Here is a 23,117-nt window from a genome sequence, read left to right as displayed (position 1 = left end):
GCATCAAGCAGCAGAAGTACAACAGAATGAGAAGCAGGCTGAGGGCAGTGACTGCATACGCAGGAGCCAAGGAGGGGTTTGTGTGAGCTGCTGCTTTTCTAATCTGGTTTTTAATAAGAGAAGTGGTTGCAAGTCTGGCAAGCCTTTGGTTTTGTGCCGAGGGGCATGCTGTCAGATGAAAAGAACACACTGTGCATTGGCTGCTAAAAAGATTAACTTCCACCATTTGCAGTTATTTTAAAGGGAAGCAAGTTCACTGCTGGATTAAGCAATCTACACAGGAATGTTTAATCCTCATGAAGGACTCGAAGGGTTTGGAAGCTGCAAGTCTGCTTTATTATCAGTGTCCTTTTGCTGGTGGTTGTGCTTCGGAGAGCAGCTTTAAGAAGATTCCGGTTACTCACTCTGAGCAGGGGAAGCTGCTACACTTTTAAATATGAATTTTAGAGTAATTTAGGAAAAAAAAGGGGGTTTGTTTTTCTGGTGGGTTTTTTGTTTTGTTTGGTTTGGTTTGGTTTGTTTGTTTTGATTTGTTTTGATTTGTTTCGATTTGATTTGTTTTGATTTGTTTGATTTGATTTGTTTTGATTTGTTTGTTTTGATTTGTTTTGATTTGTTTGTTTTGATTTGTTTTGATTTTATTTGTTTTTATTTGTTTTGATTTGTTTTGTTTTGATTTGATTTGATTTGTTTTTATTTGTTTTGTTTTCTTTTGTTTTCTTTTGTTTTGTTTTTGCAGTGAAACATTCAGTGACCAGATCCCCATCTTGCTTGCCCAGCTGTTCTCACTTTGACCAGTGAAGTTTCTGGGCTGGAGATGTTGTTGGTGCAGAAGGATGTAATTCTTTTGAATTAAATGAGGTTGCAGCCTGTTTTGATTCAAGAAGTTGAACATCTTCCTTAGGAGGAGAGGCTGAGGGAGCTGAGGGCTCTGGAGCTTGGAGAGGAGGAGCCTGAGAGGTGAACTCCTTGCTGGTGCTAAAGATGTGCAGGGGGAGTGCCCAGAGGCTGGAGCCAGGCTCTGCTGGGTGATGCCCAATGCCAGCACAAGGGGCAGTGGTGGAAGCTGAGCCATAGGAAGTTCCATGCAAACAGGAGGAAGAATTTTTTCTTCCCTGTGAGGGTGACAGAAGCCTGGAAGAGGCTGCCCAGGGGGGTTGTGGAGTCTCCCTCTCTGGAGATATTGCAACCCCACCTGGCTGTGTTCCTGTGTGAGCTGCTGTAGGTGCCCCTGCTCTGGCAGGGGGGTTGGACTGGATGAGCTTTGGAGCTCCCTTCCAGTCCCTAGAATTCTCTGATTCTGTGATTTTATTGCTTGCCTTTGTACATTTTAGAGCAAACAACAGGAGATGTTGAATATTATACTCAGGAGATAAATTTGAGAGGCAGTCATGAGATAATTGCCTCACAATTTGAGAACTAAGAAAGGCAACAGCACCCTGGCCTGTATGGGGAATAGTGTGACAAAGCAAGACTAGAGAAATGATTGTCCCTCTGTACTTACAGAAGCATAGAATCATAGAATTTTCAGGATTGGAAGGGACCTCAAGGCTCATCCAGTTCCAACCTCCCTGCCTTGGGCAGGGACACCTCACACCACAGCAGGTTGCTCACAGCCACCTCCAGCCTGGCTGCAAAAGCCTCCAGGGATGAGGCTTCCACCACCTCCCTGGGCAACCTGTGCCAGTGTCTCACCACCCTCATGGGGAGAACTTCTTCCTAACATCCAATCTGAATCTATCCACTTCCAGTTTTGCTCCATTCCCCCCAGTCCTATCACTGCCTGACACCCCAAAAAGTCCCTCCCCAGCTTTTTCATAGCCCCCTTCATAGCCCCTTGTGGAAGGCCACAAGAAGGTTTCCTCAGAGCCTTCTCTTCTCCAGACTGAACAACCCTGACTCTCTCAATCTATCTTCATAGCAGAGTAGCTCCAGCACTCTGCTCATCCTTGTGGCCCTTCTCTGGACACTTACAGAATCATAGAATCATACAATTGCTTTGGTTGGAGAAAACCTCAAAGATCATCAAGTCCAACCATCAACTTAACACCATTATACCATGTCCTAAAGTGCCATGTCCACATGTTTCTTGAATACCTCCAAGGACAGTGACTCCATCACCTCCCTGTGCAATGCTGAGGGAACACCTTGAGTACTGAGTTCAGTTTTGGGGACCTCATTACAAGAAAGGTATTGAGGTGCTTCTGGAGTGCATCTAGAAATGGACAATGAAGCTGATGAAGAGTTTGGAGAACAAGTCTTATGAGGAGTGGCTGAGGGACCTCGGGGTGTTTACTCTGGAGAAAAGGAGGCTGAGGGGAGACCTTCTTGCTCTCTATAGCATTCTGAAAGGAAGCTGTAGTGAGGTGGATGTTGGTCTCTTCTCCTTAGTAACAAGGGATAGGATGAGAAGAAATGGTCTCAGGTTGCAGCAGAGGAGGGATAGGTCAGATATTAGAACAAACTTTCTCACCAAAAGGGTTCTCAAAGACTGGAACAGGCTCCCCATGGAGGTGGTTGAATCCCAGCCCCTGGAGATGTTTAAAATATGCAGAGATGTGGTGCTGAGGGTCATGGTTTAACACCAGGCTTGGGAAAGTTAGAGAATGGTTGGACTTGGTGATCATAAAGGTCTTTTCCAACCAAAATGATTTTGTGATGCTATGTCATAGTTTCTTCCCCTTTAGAAAGAGAATCTCAGTGTTTCAGTGATGGAGGTGCCAGTCCTGGTTGTCCCAAAACAATTTACTGAAACAAGTTGTTGTGACTGAGACAATTGACAGTTTTTACTTACTTTCTGTGGCATACATTTCTTGGAGCTTAGGTTTTGGATGTGAGGAGAGTCTCTTTGCTGTGGTTGGTTGTTTGTTTTTGTTTTTGTTGTGGTTTTTTTTTTTTGCTCAGAAACTGGGTAGTAGTTCTTTGGCAAATAAACAATTTTTATTTTGCTGTTTCTATAGTGATAGAAGAATGCTTTAGAAATGAATGACCTCCTACAGGCAGAATAGCACAAACTGAAGTGACATTTCCTTACAATGAGGTTTTTAGCATATCACCAGGACTTTACATCATGTTCAGACTGTGCAGTGCTGCTTCTGTCCTGACAGAAAGAAGGACTCAGTGTCCTCAGGCAGATTTAATGCTGTTTTCTTGCATTTTAAAAATTATACATCCCAAGACTTTTGAGTCTTGACATTTGAAACTGACTTTCAATAATCTGATGAAAAAGAAAATAAATCTTAGTTTTATATAGGAAGTGTTATAGATGCCAGTGAAAAAGCACAAACCCAGGGGGAGGTTGAGTGAATAAGAAGATATTTCTTGACAGACTCAGAGAATCACAGAATGTTAGGGGCTGGAAGGGACCTCCAAAGCTCATCCAGTCCAACCCCCATGTCGGAGCAGGGGCACCGTCAGCAGGTCACACAGGAACACATCCAGCCTCTGGGCACTCCTCCTGCACATCTTTAGCACCAGCAAGGAGCTCACCTCTCAGGCTCCTCCTCTCCAAGCTCCAGAGCCCTCAGCTCCCTCAGCCTCTCCTCCTAAGGAAGATCTTCCACTGCCTTCAGCAGCTTTGGGGCTCTGCGCTGGACTCTTTCACGCAGTTCCCTGAGGTCCTTCTTGACCTGGAACTGGACACAATATTCCAGATATGGCCTCAGCAGGGCAGAGTAGAAGGGGAGAAGAACCTCTCTGGACCTCCTAACCACAGCCCATTGTCCTTCTTGTCCATCAGATCACATTGTTGGCTCATGGTCAACCTCCCATCCACCAGGACCCCCAGGGCCTTTTCCCTTTCAGTGCTCAGTCCCCAACCTTTCCTGTTCCATGAGGTGCAGGACTCTCCCCTTGCCCTTGCTGAATTTCCTTCCATTTCTCCCTGCTCAGTTCTCAGCCTGTCTCAGTCTGGCTGACTGGCAGCACAACCCTCCTGTGGCACCACTCCACCCAGTTTGATGCCATCAGCTGACAGTTCTCTCTGTGCCCTCATCCAGGTCCTTGATGAATATATTGAACAGCTCTGGTCCCAGTGCTGACCCCTGAGGAACTTCACTAGATACAAGCTTCCAACTAGACTCTGTCCCATTGACCACTGGGTCAGAATTTTCTTGGTTTGCATCTTCTCACCTTTCTGCTTTCCCAGTAGCAAAAGAGCCATAAACCTGTTCGAGTTCCATTTACATAGCAAGTCTTTGATCCTCCCCTGCACCACCTCTACATCCCCTATCTATGTGCCTGAGGGCTGCTACTCCAGAGATAACTAATTCATGGCTCTGAGAGAAGGATATCAGCTGACCAAAGTGACTGAGCCTTCCAGTGCTGGGGAGAATTTCATCATTAGAGTAAAGCCTTGAAGAGATTCTGGTATCTTCTCATCTGATGCATGCACTTGGATCCTTGGCTGTGGTCATCTACTGTCCTGACTTAATGCTAGGCTCCTGATGGATCCCATTGTAAACAAGGCAGCAACTCAGGCCATAAAATTTCAGTTTATGCCTCTGCAAGAGGGAAGGCTCCTTTATTGAGCTGATTCTGACCTTTTAGCATGCTGGCTTGGATCAGTCCTTTGTTTAACTTAAAGGAAGCATGGCCCTGCATGAGATTTCCACCTGTGGGTTGGTTTTGAAAGCTGCTTATAAGAGCATGTACAGAAAATTGTTTAAACTTTGGGCCCAAAGTGCATGTAGAACTCCCACTGAAATCAGCTGGAATTGAGTAAATGTTTCTGAGGGGAAAGGCCACTTGGATAAGGCCATTTGATTTTGATTAATGTCACCATTGTAATTTCAGCTGATTCACAGTCTCGTGCTCAGTAACAGCAGTGATGGCTGGAGAGCTATGGGAAGGGAGCCAAGTGGACACAGGGAAACAGATTTGATAATTCTATTGGGCCTCTGGCATACTGGAGTGGAAAAACTTAGTATGGAAACTGGACAGAGCAGAAGTCAAGGACTGGGTGCAAAACCACCTGACTGGAAGTTGACAAGTTAATTTTTCCACTGAGTGCAAACTGAGTCCCACTGCAAGGGACAGCAATGTGCCCTGGTGGCCAAGAGAGCCAAAGGCATCCTGGAGCACAGCAAGAGAAATGTGGTCAGCAGGGCTAGAGGGATTCTTCTCCCCTTCTGCCCTGCCTTGCTGAGACCACAGCTGCAATCCTGAGTCCAGTTTGGGGCTCTCCAGTTGAAGAGAGACAGAGACCTGCTGGAGAGAATCCAAGGGAGAGCCATGAGGATGCTTAGGGGACTTGAGCATCTGCCCTGGGAAGAGAGCCTGAGAGCCCTGGGGCTGTTTAGTGTGGAGAAGAGAAGGCTGAGAGGGGATCTGATCAATGTCTCTCAAGAGCTGAGGGCTGGGGGTCAAGTGGAGGGGGCCAAGCTCTGCTGGGTGCTGCACAGCAAGAAGCCAAGGGACAATGGAGACAAAGTGGAACAGAGAAGGTTTCAGCCCTACGGAGGAGAAATTTCTTTGGTGTGAGGGTGAGGGAGCTCTGGAGCAGGCTGCCCGGAGAGGTTGTGGAGTCTCCTTCTCTGGAGCCTTTCCCACCCCACCTGGATGCATTGCTGTGTGGCCTGCCCTAGGTGATGCTGCTCTGCCAACCTCTAATGTTTTGTGATTCTGTGATTAACAGTAGCAATGTACAAGGGTCTGTAAGCTGAGCAGGCTGAGCTGAAGGTTGATGAAGAGAATCTGATAGCCTGAAACTGGTGCCTGGCTTGCTCACTCAGCAGGGCTTTGACTGCTCCATGCAAGTACTTTGTTTTACTGTGTATACTCTCACCATGGCTTACAGCTGTGTTTACAACCAGGTGGTTTGGTGCTCCAGAGCATCATAGCACATAACATTTACACTTTTGGTGGGTTTTTGGTTTGTTTGTTTGTGGTTTGGTTTTGTTTTTACTACAGAAGGAAGAGATTTAGTTCAGAAACGCAGTTGCTGAATGCTCTCCAGTATGTGTCAGAGAGTTTCTCCCTGTGTAGCTAAACCTTCCAGTCCAAGTTTCTATGGATGCTATGATAGCAGATCCCTGGTGTGGTTATTGGGCCCTAGCTAATAATTGAGAGTACGGTGGACATAACTAAGAGCAGATGAAGAGAGTTTCAGGGCTCAGTCCTCCCTTGTGGAAAGCACAAAGAGGCAAATCTTTTCTTCTTAATAGCCAAGTATACACACAGAAGTGAAGAATTTTCTCCTCTGCCACTTCCAGTGGCTAATTTTCAAAAATCCCCTGGCTGATGGCTTGGGGGCTGCATGAAGTGATGAGCACATTTGAGCTTCCCTTTCAAGGCAGCAAAAAGCTGTAGTCTGTTGACAACCACTTATGAGACAGGCAGCCAGCACTTTGCTTTCTGCCAGCGTGAGTTGGCTTTCCATGCTCCTTATCCAACCTGCTTAAACCAGCAGGTGTCCAGCCAGCACTTCTGAACACGTGGACCACAGAACAGGATGACTACTTAGGTGTTACAGTCACAGAGTTCTTTCTTTTGGTGGAACATAAGCAAGGTAGCTAAGTACTTTAACTAAACTCTGTTTAGTTTGGAAAAGAGGAGGCTGAGGGGAGACCTCATTGCTCTCTACAACTACCTGAAAGGAGGTTGTGGAGAGGTTGGTGCTGGTCTCTTCTCCTAGGGAATTAGTGACAGAAGAAGGGGGCAGAGCCTCAAGCTGCCCCTGGGGAGGTTTAGAGTGGCCCTTAGGCAGCAGAGTGGTCAGGGCTTGGAATGTGCTGGGCAGGGAGGTGGTGGAGTGCCCAAGGCTGGCTGTGTTTGAAGGTGGTTTGGCTGTGGTGCTTGGGGCTGTGGTTTAGGGGTGCCCCTTGGAGAGTAGGGTTAATGGTTGGGCTTGGGGCTCCTGAGGGGCTTCTCCAGCCTGAATGTTTCTGTGACTCTGTGATCTGAGGAAAAAATATCTCCTGAGGCTACCTGTAACGTGGTTTAACTACATGCTACCAGTGTTATTGTGGAGCAGAAATGCATTTCTTGACTCTGAGTGTAGCAGCTTTGATAACTGATGGAATCCTAATCATTGAAGACATACATCTGGGCTGCATCTTAAACACAGCAGTTTCCCCTAACACAAAAACTTTTAAACACAGCAGTTCCTCCTAACACAAAAACTCTTACAGCAGTTTTCCCTAATACAGAAACCTCTTCAACACAGCAGTTCCCCACAACACAATAACTCTTACAGCAGTTCCCCTTACACAAAAACTTTTAAACACAACAGTTCCCCCAACACAAAAACTTTTAAATACAGCAGTTCCCCCTAACATATAAACTCTTACAGCAGTTTCCCCTAACAGAAAAACTTCTTCAACACAGCAATTCCCCCAATAAAAAAAACCTCTTCAACACAGCAGTTCCCCCTAACACAAAAACTCTTATGGCAGTTCCCCCCAGTACAAAAACCTCTTCTTCAACACAGCAGTTCCCCACAACACAGTAACTCTTACAGCACTTCCCCCTGCCACAAAAACACTTGTGGGTGATGCAGGGAGGCAGAAAAAAAAAAAAAGGCTGCCAGTGAACTTCCACCTCAGACATGAGGTGCAAATCAAGTTAGTGTGTTATGTCAAAGAAATGTTCTGGGTTGCAGTGTAACATACAAGGAAAAAAAAAAAAATCTTAATTTCCCTTAGTAGGTAAGTTGTCTTGTCAGCAGTTTCCAAATATTTGAAGTAAAAAGTTTCCATTTAGCTCTAGTGGTTTGGGAGGAGTCCCAGTCCCTTTCTCCCTCTCTTACCTTGCCATATATATATATATATAAAGAAAAGGACATTTAGTTCCAAAGAATATTTTTTTTCCCAGAGTCAACTGGTGTTCATTTCAGTCCCTGCCAAACAAATTATTTTCCTCTGTTAGTTAATAATGACTTTATCAATAATGGTTTTAAATATGCAGTCATTTATTTTATTTTTTTTTGCAGTGTTTCCATACATCTATCATTAGCTGCCTTGTCCAAGAGTAGACTTGCAAAAAAAAAAATTGTGCTGTGGTAGCAGATACTTTAATACTGAAATCATGGTGTGGCAGGGCTGTGTTTTAAAGTAGCCAAAATAAAGGTACTTGGATATTTATATTACATTAAAATATGGAAAGAAAGATTTTTTTTTTTTTATTGTGAGACATCTGTGCATTCTATCAAGTTAGGTTTTTAGGTGTTCCACATCTTTTTTCAATTTGGATTGCCTTAATTTTTATTTTATTTTATTTTATTTTATTTTATTTTATTTTATTTTATTTTATTTTATTTTATTATTTTACTTTATTTTACTTTATTTTTTATTTTTATTTTTATTGTATTTTATTAATATTTTTATGTTATATTATTTTATTTTATTTTTAAATTTTATTTGTAGTTTTAATTTTAATTTTTATTTTATTTTATTAATATTTTTAGTTTCTATTATTTTATTTTATTTTTAAATTTTATTTGTATTTTTATTTTTTATTTAATTTTATTTGTGTTTTGATTTTATTTATTTTAATTTTTTATTTTATTTTTATTTCTTCTTTTTATTTTTATTTTTGTTTTATTTTTAAATTTTGTTTTTCATTTTATTTAATTTATTTTTATTTTTAAAAAATTTATTCTTTTAAATGTTATTTTTTTTTATTTTTCATTTTATTTCATTTTATTATTTAATTTATTTTTTTACTGCATGAAAAAGCCAAGTTTTGGGAGTGGGAGCTTAAGAGCAGACAGGAAAATAAAATAAAATTGGTGCAATTTACTTTTGAAGGCAAATCTTTTTTTCAGGCTTCCAGAAACTATAAAGTTAAAAATTAGTCTTTGGAGTTCAGTTTCTGCCCTGGCTTTCGTTTTATTGCCATCACTGCATTTGGAGAGGTTTCATACGAAGCATGATCTAAATCAGGCCTTTCCACTCCACTCCACTACAACTCTTGTTGTGAAATGGCAAACAAGTTTACCAAAATTTCTTTATCTTAACTCCTTTTTATTTTGCTTGTTTGTTTTTCATTTTTGTTGTTTGGGTTTGGTTTGGATTTGATTTTGTTTTGGTTTGGTTTGGTTTTCATTTGCTTTGGTTTTGTTTTGGGTTTGGTCTTGGTTTGGTCTTGTTTTGGTTTGGTCTTGTTTTTGTTTGGTCTTGTTTTGGTTTGGTTTGGTTTTGGTTTGGTTTTGATTTTTTTTTTTTTTTTTTTAAGAGATGATTCCATAAATTGTGGCTAAAAATTGGTTTGCAGGGTAAAATTTGTCAGAGTTGATGCAGTTAGGATGGAAAAAAAAGAAGACAATTGTCTCCAGGAAAATGAGCATGGGGTGTTTCAAGACTTGATGATTAAAATCAGAAGGAATTATAGGAGATTCTCTAATAGCTATGTTTGAGAGTCAGCTTCACGCTGGGAGTGATGCCCTCTGACTCTCCAATCCACGTGTCTTTATTACACCATGAACATTGCTTTCAGATAGGTTGATATTTCCATTCATCTCTATGCCAAGGGTGTGCTTGGGCTGCAGCAAGAGAAGTGTGGCCAGCAGGCTGAGGGAGGTGATTTTTCCCCTCTGCTCCACTCTGGTGAGACCCCACCTGGAGCTCTGTGTCCAGTTCTGGAGCCTCTGTTACAAGAAAGGTCTGGAGGTGCTGGAAGCGCAACAAGGATGAGCAGAGGGCTGGAGCTGCTCTGCTCTGGAGACAGACTGAGAGAGTTGGGGTTGTGCAGTCTGGAGAGGAGGAGGCTCTGAGGAGACCTTCTTGTGGCCTTCCAGTATCTGAAGGGGGCTACAAGAAAGCTGGGGAGGGACTTTTGAGGGTGTCAGGGAGTGATAGGACTTGGGGGTGGGGGGGGTGGGGGGGCGAGATGGAGCAAAACTAGAAGTGGGGAGATTCAGGTTGGATGTTAGGAAGAAGTTGTTCCCCATGAGGGTGGTGAGACACTGGCACAGGCTGCCCAGGGAGGTGGTGGAAGCCTCATCCCTGGAGGTTTTTGCAGCCAGGCTGGATGTGGCTGTGAGCAACCTGCTGTGGTGTGAGGTGTCCCTGCCCATGGCAGGGGGGTTGGAACTGGATGGTCCTTGAGGTCCCTTCCAACCCTGACAATTCTGTGATTCTTGTTTTTCATCAGCTCAGTTTTAATGAAGCTGGAGCTCCTCTGTTATGAGGACAGGCTGAGAGAGATGGTAATGACATGTTTCTAAAATGAAGCTTGAGTCCTCTTTGGCCCAGTGGGATTATGTTTGGAAACATTGGAGGTTTGAGGTGGAAGCGAATGGCAGTTGAATGTGAAAATGGAAAACAGAGTGTATAACTTTGAGTAACTTGTTGCTCACTCTTGGAATGGAACTGCTTCAGGCTTCTGAAAAGAGTGAGGTCTGTTCTTGCAATGAGCCTGAGCAGTGGAAATTGGATAGGTATTGAATTTCTTTGTGTTCAGGGAATTTTGAGTGTGCTCCTAGGACTGCTGTGGTGTAATACAGGCATGTATTTGGTTTGGGTTTTTTTTTTTTTTTTTAATCAGAGCGGGAAAAACTTAACTGTGATGCTCTGAGGCCACCTCAAGTGTTAAGTCCTCTTGCTAATCAGTCTCTCAGGAATGTTCTGTACAGTGAGAAAGGTGACAGAGAAGACACTGTGAGCTTCTGTGTGTGTGTGGATCTGGTTCTGCAGCTCCCTTTAGCAGATTTTTGCTGCAGTGAAGCCTCTACCTTAACCCCACCAGTCAGTTCTCCTTTCCTGCCATCAAAAGGCAGCCACTGCAAGAGAAAAATTGAACATATATGTTACAAACATGTGTTAGACATTAAACAGAGGCACTCCTTTCACTGCACCACTTTACACCAACGAGCTCCAGTTTGAAGCAGTGGAATTACTGTTAGGTGAGACTCAGGCATCCAGCTGACTGCTGCATTTCACAGGCTAAGGAGCCCTTTCCTTTGTTCCAGGCTGGCTGGAAAGAAATACAGGGAGGAAAGAGGTACAAGTCTTATGAGTGGAAAGACAGAGGCTGCTTTCCACTGTAACTGTGGCATGAAGTAAACACTCTGCAGATTAGATGTACACATAAAATGAAAGAGCTGATAGATCTGGTAAGCTGTACTATTAAATAAGAGGATTAGGTTATCAGAGGAAGGACTCTGACTTGTGCAAAAGTCATAGAGTCATAGAATAGTCTGGGTTTGAAGGGACCTCCAAAGCTCATCCAGTCCAACCCCTCTGCAGTCAGCAGGGACATTCCCAACTAGATCAGGTTGCCCAGAGCCTGGTCCAGCCTGACTTTGAATATCCAGGGATGGAGCCTCAACCACCTCCCTGGGCAACCTGTTCCAGTGTTCCACCACCCTGATAGTAAAGAACTTGTTCCTAACATCCAATCTCAATCTGCTCTGTCTCCTTTGTTTACCCCCCAAGATGAATGTTACACACAGGAGGATGAAGATGAATGACTGAAAGAAAATTATTGACTTGAAAGTTTAAATCTACCTAAAGGAGCCAAAGGACATTTAAGCCCTGGCTTCATTCCAAGCTTTGATTAATTCATAGATTCGTAGAATCATTGAATGGTTTGGGTTGGAAGGGACTTTGAAGATCATCCAGTTCCAACCCCCTGCCATGGGCAGGTACACCTCCCACCAGCCCAGGCTGCTCAAGGCTGCATCCAGCCTGGCCTTGAACACCTCCAGGGAGGGGACATCCACAACCTCTTTGAGGAACCTGATCCAGGGTCTCACCACCCTTATTGTAAAGATGCCATTTCTTATTTTAATGCCATCTTTTATTTTAATGATATCTTTTATCTTAATGATATTTTTATTTTAATGCCACCTTTCATTTTAATTATATCTTTTATTTTAATGCCATCTTTTATCTTAATGATATCTTTCATTTTAATGCCACCTTTTATTTTAATGATATCTTTTTTTAATGCCACCTTTTATTCTAATGTTTTCTTTTCATGCCACTTTTTATTTTAATGCCACCTTTTATTTTCATGCCACTTTTTATCTTAATACCACCTTTTTTTTAATACCACCTTTTATCTTAATGCCATCTTTAATTTTAATGCCACCTTTTATTTACTTTTGCATTGTCAAAACCAGAACTGCTGTCTTGCATGGTAAGGGATAAACTAATTCACAGTCTAAAGGCAGCTTTTAAAGTATTTGGTTGAAAAACTCCATCTTGGAATTACAAATGTGTGTTATTGAAACTAATCTTGATGGGGAAAAAAAACACATTGAATTTGCTCTTACGGTCATTTTAATTTTCCATTTGTAGTTTGCTAACATTTCAGTTTGTGTATTAAAGAGAATTTGCTGTTTTCTTCCTTGCAGAACGTGGCTCCCCACGGAATTTGGTTACCACAGACATAACTGACACTACGGTGGGGTTATCATGGACACCAGCTCCAGGAGCTGTCAATGATTATAGGATAGTGTGGAAATCACTTTATGATGATACCATGGGAGAGAAGAGAGTCCCTGGAAATACAGTGGATGCTCTGCTAGAAGGCTTGGAGCCAGAAACAAAATACAGGATTTCAGTATATGCAACCTACAGCAGCGGAGAAGGAGACCCAGTAGAGGGAGAAGCTTTTACTGATGGTGAGTGTAGTATAACATTAGGAAAAAACTTTTCACAGAAAGAGTGGTCAGGCACTGAAATGTGCTGCCCAGGGAGGTGGTTGAATCATCAAGCCTGGATGGGTTTAAATGTGGTTTGGATGTGGGGCTTGGGGTTGTGGTTTAGGGGTGACCCTTGTAGAGTAGGGTTGATGGCTGGGCTTGGGGGTCCTGAAGGGCTTCTCCAGCCTGAATGTTTCTGTGATAATATTACTGCCACTTGTAACATTCTGTTCTTGATGAAATGATCATATTTGAAAGGACAAGGGGTAATGAATATAAACTGCAGCACAGGAGGTTCCACCTCAACATGAGGAGGAACTTCTTCACTGTGAGGGTCACAGAGCACTGGAGCAGGCTGCCCAGAGAGGTTGTGGAGTCTCCTTTTCTGGAGACTTTCAGGCCCCTTCTGGATGAATTCCTGTGTGACCTGTGCTGGATTCTATGCTCCTGCTCTGGCAGAGACGTTGGGCTAGATATCTGGAAGTCCCTTCCAATCCCTAACATCCTGTGATCCTGTGAAAGAAAAGGGATTTTGTTTGTCTTTACCTTTCTTTTCCTGAAAGGTCCCCCCCCAAACCAAAATGCTACCTCAGATAAGGCAATTGTGATTTTGTTTGACCATTAAAAAAAAAAAAAAAGGGAAAATCTCTGCCATGTAGGTTTGGATTCAACAAAAATTGCTTCCACCTTAAGATGTGACTTTTGTCTGCAAATTAGTCTGAAGCAAGACTTCCATGGGTTTGGTGAGGCTGCTGGAAATCAGGTGGAAGTAATTCTATGGATATAGTGAGGAGGAAAGGTTGTGTAAAGTCCCACAGAATCAATGAATTTCCTTTCCAGTTTCCTTAAACTGAGGCTTACTGAGTGATTTTGAACTCCCCTCAGGCCCTATTGTTTTCTTATTTGTCAAACATCACAGAATCACAGAATGTTAGGGGTTGGAAGGGGCCTCAAAAGCTCATCCAGTCCAGCCCCCCTGCCAGAGCAGGGCCACCTAGAGCAGGTCACACAGGAACACAGCCAGGTGGGGTTTGAATATCTCCAGAGAAGGAGACCCCACAACCCCCCTGGGCAGCCTGATCCAGTCTTCTGTCACCCTCACAGGGAAAATCTTTTTCCTCATGTGTACAGGGAACATGATGTATCACAGTGTATCAGAGGTTGGAAGGGACCTCAAGAGATCATCAGGGAGGTCCAACCTCCCTACCAGAGCAGGAATGTAGCATTAATGAAAGCAGGCTCAAGCTTTTCCTGCCCTGCATGCAAAACAAAAAAGGCAGAGAGGCCAGGGACAGCTCGATGCTTTATAGCAAGAACTGGCAAAGAGAGGAGCCAGGGTGAAGCAAGGGATTCCCTGGATCAGCCTTGATGTTTCTGTTGTTTGCCTAAAGGGGCCATGGGAAGATGAAGCCTGAGGGAGTGCTCTGGTGAGCATCATGTGTGTTTACATGTTCTTGTCCTCTTCCCTAAGCAGCTGCTTTGACTACTGTTGGAGCCCAGCCGCAGAACTGCTTTAACCTTTGTCCTCGACCCAGTATGGATGCTCTTAAGGTCTTGCAAAAGTAGCAGTTGCTGTTGTTGGTCAGAGCTGACTCCCCAGGGTCAAAGCAGGCTAGTGTCCCACACTTTCCTGCTTTCTTCAAGAGCCTCAGCATTTGCTATCACATCTTGTTCAAGTTAAGTAGGTAGCTTAGCTTAGCTTATTACTTGTTCCTTCTCTCAGGGTACCCTCTGCCTGAAGGTACAACAGATCCACACCTGAGACTAACCAATATTTCATCTTCCTGGTACAAACACAATTAGAAATGGTTTATTCCTAAGGCTGGGAGTTTATTCCTAAGGCTGAGAGTTTATTCCTAAGGCTGAGATAGGCTCCTCAGAGGGGTTCTGGAGTCTCCTTCTCTGGAGACTTTCAAGACCCATCTGGATGTGTTCCTGTATGACCTGTGCTGGATTCTCTGGTCCTGCTCTGGCAGGGGGATTGAACTAGAAAATCTCCTGAGGTCCCTTCCAACCCCTAACATCCTGTGAGCCTGTGATACCATAGCCTCCAAAGCCTACCTTACCCTGTGATGAAATACTGAGTGGTTCTGGCATGCTGAGAAGGTTCTGATTGCCCAAACCCCAGATGGCTTATTGCTGCTGGCAGCCAGCATGACAATACCTTTTAGTTCACTTCATATCATTTGTAACCTTTGTACAGCCTGGAAAATGTCTCTTCCAAGCTGAATGCTGCAGTTTGTAGAGAAAAATGCTTTATTAGCTCATCATTAGCTTACTTCAACACTGTCCTAGTTTAGAGCAGGACAGATTGCTCTGTCGACCCAGAAGGGGCAAAAGAATAAAGCTCCCACAAATGGATTGGAGGGTCATGGAAAGTTTAGATGGAAAAGCAATTCATACACTACAAAAACTACAAAGCATAGTGGTGAGCCATAGCAAAGTTCCTTTACACCAAGCCAAATGCCCAACACTTCCCTTCTGCCCACCTGGGGTTCACCCCAAACCCCAGGGCTCTTTCTTGCCCCCCACCATTGCTAGGCTGGTTTCAGGCTGGCCAGGCCTGAACTGCCCCCACCTTTTTACCCTGGCATTAGGCCTAAAAAGGCCAAGATTGTGCAGGGGCAAAAAAAAAAAAAAAAAAAGAAAAAGAAGTTCCTCAGGCTGAAGAGGTCTCTGATACTCCCTCATCATTAGCAGATAAGGGAGCATCTCTCTGCCATGGGAGCAAAGAAAGAGAAAGGCAATAACCTTGCAGCCAGATTTATAAGGGTGCAGGATTTATGGACATAAATACACTTACTGCTTGTGTCCACCTGCTGGGCTGGACACTCTGGACACTGGAGATCTCAACTCTGTGGCTTCCCTTTGGAGGCATTCAGCCTAAACAGCCACAAACACATATATTGTCCTGCAAACAGCAATGAATGATTTTTCTCCAAGCATTTGTGAAGCCACTCACCACTCTTTGGTTTATCTGGAGCCCAACAGGCAGCAGTTTAGATTTTTGCCAGCACCTTATCAGGTCTGTAAACTTGAAACTCAGAAAATCTTAAGTCTCTAGGACATTGTCTTCACAAAACAAACAAATAATGGCTTTGTAATGGATCACTTTCATTTCAGAGTGCTGAGTCCAGGATTCCAACAAACTATGGGAAAAATGTGGCTCAATAAAATTCCCATGTAATGTGTACTCCCCCTCTTTTGTTCTCTGTAGTGGAAAGCACACTTTGTGTTTGTTTTGTCTGTTGCAATTAAAACCCAAACAACCCAAACAACGTGAGATTCCCCACAATCAAATGCTGTCACTTTCAGGAGGGCATTATTTATGTTAATGGTTTTTGTAGGTGTGTTTTACAGTTTGAAGGGGGAACTTTAGCCTAGATCCTGACTGCAAAGATTGAACAGTAAAATAAATTACCATTGGATGCAAAAGGAAAGTAGTGATAAGGTCTATAGAATTCATTGAATTGCTAATGGGAATATAGAGCAGAGGCAGAAACAGTTTTTGGTCTCTCTTCTTCTCCTATTTCTTCTGCTTGCAACTTTCTCTCTCTCTGTGGCTTTGCAAGGGAATCTCTGTTTTGACTACTGTGTGAGGTAATGGGAAGGAAGGAGGGAGTGGGGGAGGAGGTGAACAGGTCCCTTGGATCCATCCAGGGGGGTCTGAGGAGTTTCTGTGTTTATTCTTCCCAGAAAGAGCTATCAGCCATTAGGATGTACTGCCCAGGGAGGTGGTGGAGTCACCATCCCTGGAAGTGTTTAAAAAGAGACTGAATGAGGCACTCAGTGCCATGGGTTAGTCGATTAGATGGTGTTGGGTGATAGGCTGGACTTCATCTCCAAGGTCTTTTCCTACCTGGTTAATTCTGTGGTTCTGTGATGCTGTGTGATGTAGTGTATGTATATAAATTGTATACTTAGTACATATTCGTTGCATTTCATAATTCTAGATTTTGGTTTGCTTGCCATTAGAGCTCCATTTTCTTCCCAAAACCTTCTGAGCTAGTTTGGCAATTTTATTTTGGGGGGGGGGGGATTGGGGGGATGGTCTCTCAAATTCGTTGGAGGGGAGGTAATTTCAACCCACCACGGCGTGCATTTAAGCGTGTCTTTTTGTGATGAATTCAACATTTATCCATGTTTCTACCCCCAAAAGTGTCATCAGATGCCAGGACTGTGACAGTAGACAACGAGACAGAAAACTCAATGAGAGTTAGCTGGCAGCCTTCACCTGGGAAAGTCTTGTCCTACCGGGTGTACTACCGACCCCGGAGCGGAGGAAGGCAGATGTTTGGCAGAGTGAACGCTCCAGCTACAAGCATAGTCCTGAAGAGACTTAAGCCACGAACTACTTATGACCTCAGTGTGGTTCCAATTTATGATTTTGGACCAGGAAAATCAAGGAAAGCAGAAGGAACAACAGGTATGTTTCACAAGCTTAGAGAAGATTTGGTGATTCAAGTTCTGTGCTTAAGGATCATCACTGAAAAGTTGCTGAAGGGAAATTCTGATGCAGGCATCCTGGCCTGCACCACAAATGGTGTGGGCAGCAGGAGCAGGGAAGTCCTTCTTCCCCTATGCTCTACATTGGTTAGACCACACCTTGAGTCCTGTGTCCAGTTCTGGGCTCCTCAATTCAAGAAGGACATTGAGATACTTGAATGTGTCCAGAGAAAGGCAATGAGGCTGGGGAGGGGTCTGGAGCACAGCCCTGTGAGGAGAGGCTGAGGGAGCTGGGGGTGTTTAGCCTGGAGAAGAGGAGGCTCAGGGGAGACCTCATTGCTGTCTACAACTACCTGAAAGGAGGTTGTAGCCAGGTGGGGGTTGGTCTCTTCTCCCAGGCAAGCAGCAACAGAAGGAGAGGACACAGTCTCAAGTTGTGCCAGGGGAGGTTTAGGATGGAGGTGAGGAGAAAGTTCTTCCCAGAAACAGTAATTGGCCATTGGAATGTGCTGCCCAGGGAGGTGGTGGAGTCACCATGCCTGGAGATGTTCAAAATAAGATTGGACGTGGCACTTGGAGCCATGGTTTAGTTGTCAGGAGGTGTTAGGTGTCAGATAATAGGCTGGACTTGATGATCTCTGAGGTCTTTTCCAACCTGGTTGATTCTCTGAGTCTGTGAAATGGAAACGTGGTTGATATAGAGCAGTCATGAAAAATTGGTCAGCACTTGACCAACACCCAGGTTTTCAGCCTTGGAAATTATACTGAGATAAATCTCAGACCATTCAGCTGATTTGGGGGTTTGACCTTGAGATGGATATGCCTCTGTGCTTTCTCTGTAAGAAGAATCACAGAATGGTAGGGGTAGGAAGTGACCTCTGAAGATCATTCAGTCCAACCCTGCTGCCAAATCAGGATCACCTAGGGCAGGTCACACAGGAACAGATCCAGATGGGTCTTGAAAGTCTCTAGAGCAGATCCACAAACTCTCTGGGCAGCCTGTTCCAGAATTTTTTTTTCATGTTGAGGTGGAACTTCCTGTGTTCTTGTTTGTGTCCATTGCTCCTCGTCCTGGAGCAGGGCACACTGAAAAGAAACTGCTCCCTTCTTGACTCACACTTCAGGTATCTTTAAGCATCCATAAGATGTTTTCTCAGCCTTCTCCTCTCTAGATTAACACACCCAGGTCACTAAGCCTTTCCATGTAAGACAGACATTCTAGTCCCTTAATAATCCTCATAGCCTCCACTGGACACCCTCCAGTACATCCCTGTCTTGAACTGGGGAGCCCAGAACTGGACACAGTGCTGCAGATGTGGTCTCACCAGGGCACAGTAGAGAGGTGGTTGTGATAATCACTCTTTGGATGGTGATAATCACTCTTTGGATGGTGATAATCACTCTTTGGATGGTAATAATCACTCCTCGGAAGTAAGTGGAGCCTGAGTGATTTCAGTTGAAGCTGTCCTGATAGTTCAGGGAGGAGTGTCCTGGGAGATGAAACACAGAGGCTGGTTTGTTTTTCTTTTTTTTCCTTGTGTGTCTATCATTTCTCAGCAGAATTCACAATCTGAGGACATTTGTGATCTTCCAGCTATAGTTAAACAATTTTATAGCCATGGGGATAAGACAAACTTTTTTTTTTTTGGTCCTTTTTCACCTTTTCACTCTAGAGCTATAGCAGTGACCTTCTGTTTTAATTCCCATTCTTGCACCTTTGAGATTACACTGCTGCTGCAGTACTTGCAATAGCTGCACTTCAGGTTTAAACAAAAACAAAAGGGATGCAGAAGCTCTCAGCAGGCTTGTTGGCCACTCTGTCTGTGAGCTACCTTCACTGGGTAGCTCTTAGTCCTCAGGGGAAGCTGCTCTTGACCTAAAAACCTCAAGTGGCTTGGCTGGCACTTCTCTGAAGAATTATTTCTGACATCCTGCCACACCTGTGGTTGGTGAGGTTGCTTGAGCTGCCAGGCCCTGAGTCTGTAAAGGGAGAGGAGTGTTGGCAGGAGCTTTTATATGAAAAGGTCCTTGCTTCCACCCTCTGCAGTCTCTGAACTCTGGGACCCAGAGCTCAGAGGAGGAAATAGCTTGAGAAGTGATATTGGAAACTGAGTACTGGTTGAGTGTGACTTTTGGCTGCAGTAAATCCTGATTTTCCAGTGTTGGTTTGCAAGGAAGCTGCTTTCATTTCTCTCTTCTGGTCTATATGGCTCCCCTAGTTGTTGCCATTTAAGAGAGAGGGATTAATTTAAGCTAGCCATCTAGATTACTCCAAAATAAATAGATTAAATGGCTAGTCCACCTATTATCAACGTTTCTGGTGAGATCAGATGTGCTGGAGCATGTCCAGAGAAGGACCATGAGGATGAGCTCCTCTGCTATGGAGGCAGACTGAGAGAGTTGGGGTTGTGCAGTCTGGAGAGGAGAAGGCTCCAAGGAGACCTTCTTGTGGCATTCCAGTAGCTGCAGGGGGCTACAAGAAAGCTGGGGAGGGACTTTTGAGGGTGTCAGGGAGTGATAGGATTAGGGGGGGGGGGGGGGAAGTGGAACAAAAGTAGAAGTGGGGAGATTCAGATTGGATGTCAGGAAGAAGTTGTTCCCCATGAGGGTGGTGAGACACTGGCACAGGTTGCCCAGGGAGGTGGTGGAAGCCTCATCCCTGGAGGTTTTTGCAGCCAGGCTGGATGTGGCTGTGAGCAACCTGCTGTGGTGTGAGGTGTCCCTGCCCATGGCAGGGGGGTTGGAACTGGATGATCCTTGAGGTCCCTTCCAACCCTGACAATTCTGTGTTTAAGACAGGTGAGATGAATCTATCCCTCAGTCCATTGGCTCTGTTTGATAGCAAACTTGGCCACATGTCTGTTGGTTAAGTAGCTAAAATTAAGTGAGGCAAATCTCACCTTTCACCTCTTGGTACTTGTCTTTATGTCAAAGGAAAGGTACAAAGAGTTTACAACAGCCACTCATTCTGGATTTGCATATGGATTTTTGCATGAACGCATGCTTGTTGATATTTTTTCTTAAGCAGATCTGATCTAACCCTTTTTTTCTTTTCCCCTTGCAGCTTCTCCCTTTAAGCCTCCTCGAAATCTAAGAACTTCTGATTCAACTATGTCAAGCTTCCGAGTAACCTGGGAGCCAGCCCCAGGAAGAGTGAAGGGGTACAAAGTCACTTTCCACCCTACTGAAGATGATGGCAGCCTTGGAGAGTTAATAGTGGGGCCATATGACAGCACAGTGGTGTTGGAGGAGCTGAGGTAAGAATAATACTTAGTATCTTTTATTTATGTGTTATCTAACTCAGGTTTTTGTTTAACCATGATCTGGGATTGAAATACCTCCAAAGATCTACTGTAAGAAAGTAATTTTGCCAATAAACTACGCTATGTGGTCTCTACTGGAGACAGTCCAAGGGAGGGCTCCAAGGATGCTGAAGGGACTGGAGCACTGCCTGGGGAGGAGAGGCTGAGAGCCCTGGGGGTGCTTAGTGTGGAGAGGAGAAGGCTGAGAGGGATCTGATCAATGTCTATCAATAGCTGAGGGTTGGGGATCAAGAGGGAGGGGACAGGGACAGGCTCTGCTCACTTGCACCCTGGGATAGGCCAAGGGACAATGGATGGAAATTACAGCACAGGAGGTTCCACCTCAAGATGAAGAGGAACTTCCTGACTGTGAGGGTCACAGAGCACTGGAACAGGCTGCCCAGAGAGGTTGTGGAGTCTCCTTCTCAGGAGACTTTCCAGACCCATCTGGATGTGTTCCTGTGTGACCTGTGCTGGATTCTCTGGTCCTGCTCTGGCAGGGGTTTGGACTGGAAGATCTCCAGAGGTCCCTTCCAACCCCTAACATCCTGTGAGCCTGTGAAAGACACCTGGCAGAGCTCTCTCTGATCCTTTCACATTGCTTGTGGTGTTCTCATAGGAACCAAAGGAGGCAAAGATGTGGGCAGAGCCTGTGTTCTGCATTTCCATTATGAGACAGCTGATGGGATGCTGGAGAAAGTTGGGATTTCTGAAGTGTCCTCTCAGAAGTTCCTTACCACATATGTGTTAAACAAAGCTTGTTTAGTTCTTCATGCATTTCCTCAAAGGCCTGGATTTAGAAAGTAGGTTTCAGGCCATGTCCAAACCCGTGGTGCAAATATACTAAGCATTTAAAATAGCATCATAAAAGTCATAGAACCAGAGAATGGTTTGTGCTGGAAGAGACCTTAGCCATCATCTAATTCCAACCCCATTGCCATGGACAAAGACATCTTGCACTAGATCACATTGCTCAAAGGCCCATCTACCTCTGGCCTTGAAAGCTTCAAGGGATGGAACTTCCACAGCCTCTCTGGGGCAACCTGTTCCAACATCTCTCCACCCTCACAGCAAAGAATTTCTTCCTAATATCCAATCTAAAGCTGCCTTCTTTCAGTTTAAAGTCTCAACCCTTGTCCTATCACAACAAGCCCTTGTAAAAAGTCCTTCCCGGCTTACTCATAGGCCCCTTCTAAGTACCAGAAAGTTGCCTGAAGAGCTCCCTAGAGCCTTCTGTTCTCCCAGCTCAACACCTCCAACCCTCTCAGGCTGTCTTCACAGCAGAAGTGCTCCAGACCTCTGATCATCTTTGTGCACCTCTAGGCTGACTCAAGCAGGTCCATGTAGTGGTGATAGGGTAGTGATAGGACTGGGGGAATGGAGCAAAACTAGAAGTGGGGAGATTCAGATTTTATGTTAGGAAGAAGTTGTTCCCCATGAGGGTGGTGAGAGACTGGCACAGATTGCCCAGGGAGGTGGTGGAAGCCTCATCCCTGGAGGTTTTTGCAGCCAGGCTTGGATGTGGCTGTGAGCAACCTGCTGTAGTGTGAGGTGTCCCTACCCATGCTAAGGGTGTTGGAAGTGGATGATTCTTGAGGTTCCTTCCAGCCCTGACAATTGTATGATTCTCTGATTCTATGTCTTTCTCAGGCTGAGGGCCCCAGCTCAGCTTCTGATTCAGCTAAGCCCCAAGTCTTGCTGAGTTACTTGTAGAAGCTTTTCTTGTTGCTCTTGGCCAGATTTAATTCTGTCAGAGCTTTAACTTTCCTCACCTGATCCCTGTCTGCTTGGACAATTTCTCTGTATTCCTCCCAGGATACCTGTCCTTGCTTCCACCCTCTGTAGGCTTCCTTTTTGTGTCTAAACTTGCCCAGGAGCTCCTTGTTTCTTCATGCAGACCCCTGGCATTTTTCCCTCTTTGTTGGGTTCCATCACTCCTGAGCTTTAAGTCTGAAGTCAGAAGAATGGATTTAAGTATAGAATATAGAACCAGCTTTTAAATCATTGAACCTTCACTGCCTAGTGGAAGAGCTACTTTCTGGGCTTCAACTTTTAGTCTGGGCTTTAGCACCTTCTTTTCCATGGGGGATTTTTGATTTTCTTTTTTTTCTCTCTTCCTGTGAGGATGTGATGAATGAAGTGTCAGCATTTAGTTAGCTTTGGTTACAGCACATTTGTTTAACTGTTGCAGGGCAGGAACTACCTATAAGGTAAATGTCTTTGGCATGTTTGATGGAGGAGAGAGCAACCCCCTGGTTGGACAAGAGATGACCACCCTTTCAGATACCACTACGGAGCCATTTTTATCTAGAGGTAAATGTGACTGAACTGAGGAAAAGGCAAAACTTGGCTTTGGGATAGAAAAAACAAAGGACCCCCTAGTTTCCCAATGTTTCCCTATTGTTCTTCCAATGCACGTAAATATTTATTGACAGGATTCAGTCTGCTCCCTACCCTGCTGACATAACCCCCTGGGCTGAAGTGTAGCTTGCCCCAGTTCATGGTTCTGCTCCTCTGCACCCTTTAGATGATCCTGCAAAGATGATAAGTCAGGCAGCCCATGTTTTGCTGATTACTAAAAGCCATCTGCATTGCATTTTCAAGCCATCCACATCTGTGTTAAATCAGAAGGTCAAATTCTTGAACAGAGATCATAGCTCATCTACAGGGGTGTTCACAGGAGTAGAACAAGGAATTTTAAGCAGATTTTTAGTCTTTTGCTTGTCCTTTTATGGTGACTTATTTTTTTTCCTTTTTTTATGACTCAGATGATATAATGA

The 23,117-nt window shown here is 44.3% G+C and overlaps 1 protein-coding gene across 1 annotated transcript in view; it reads left to right on the top strand.

Moving 5' to 3' along the window:
* Window positions 1–23,117, top strand: part of COL12A1 (collagen type XII alpha 1 chain) — a 147,594-nt gene that overhangs the window by 32,913 nt on the left and 91,564 nt on the right. Inside the window, exons 13-16 of the mRNA XM_054399216.1 lie at window positions 12,299–12,568; window positions 16,749–17,015; window positions 20,100–20,292; window positions 22,529–22,650. Coding sequence (XP_054255191.1) covers window positions 12,299–12,568; window positions 16,749–17,015; window positions 20,100–20,292; window positions 22,529–22,650 — 852 coding nt within the window. The remainder of the gene's footprint in view (window positions 1–12,298; window positions 12,569–16,748; window positions 17,016–20,099; window positions 20,293–22,528; window positions 22,651–23,117) is intronic.

Source organism: Indicator indicator, chromosome 2 (assembly GCF_027791375.1).
Source record: "Indicator indicator isolate 239-I01 chromosome 2, UM_Iind_1.1, whole genome shotgun sequence".
NCBI lineage: Eukaryota > Metazoa > Chordata > Aves > Piciformes > Indicatoridae > Indicator > Indicator indicator.
The sequence above is the reverse complement of the archived record's forward strand: the minus strand, read 5'-3'. Positions and strand labels throughout refer to the sequence as shown.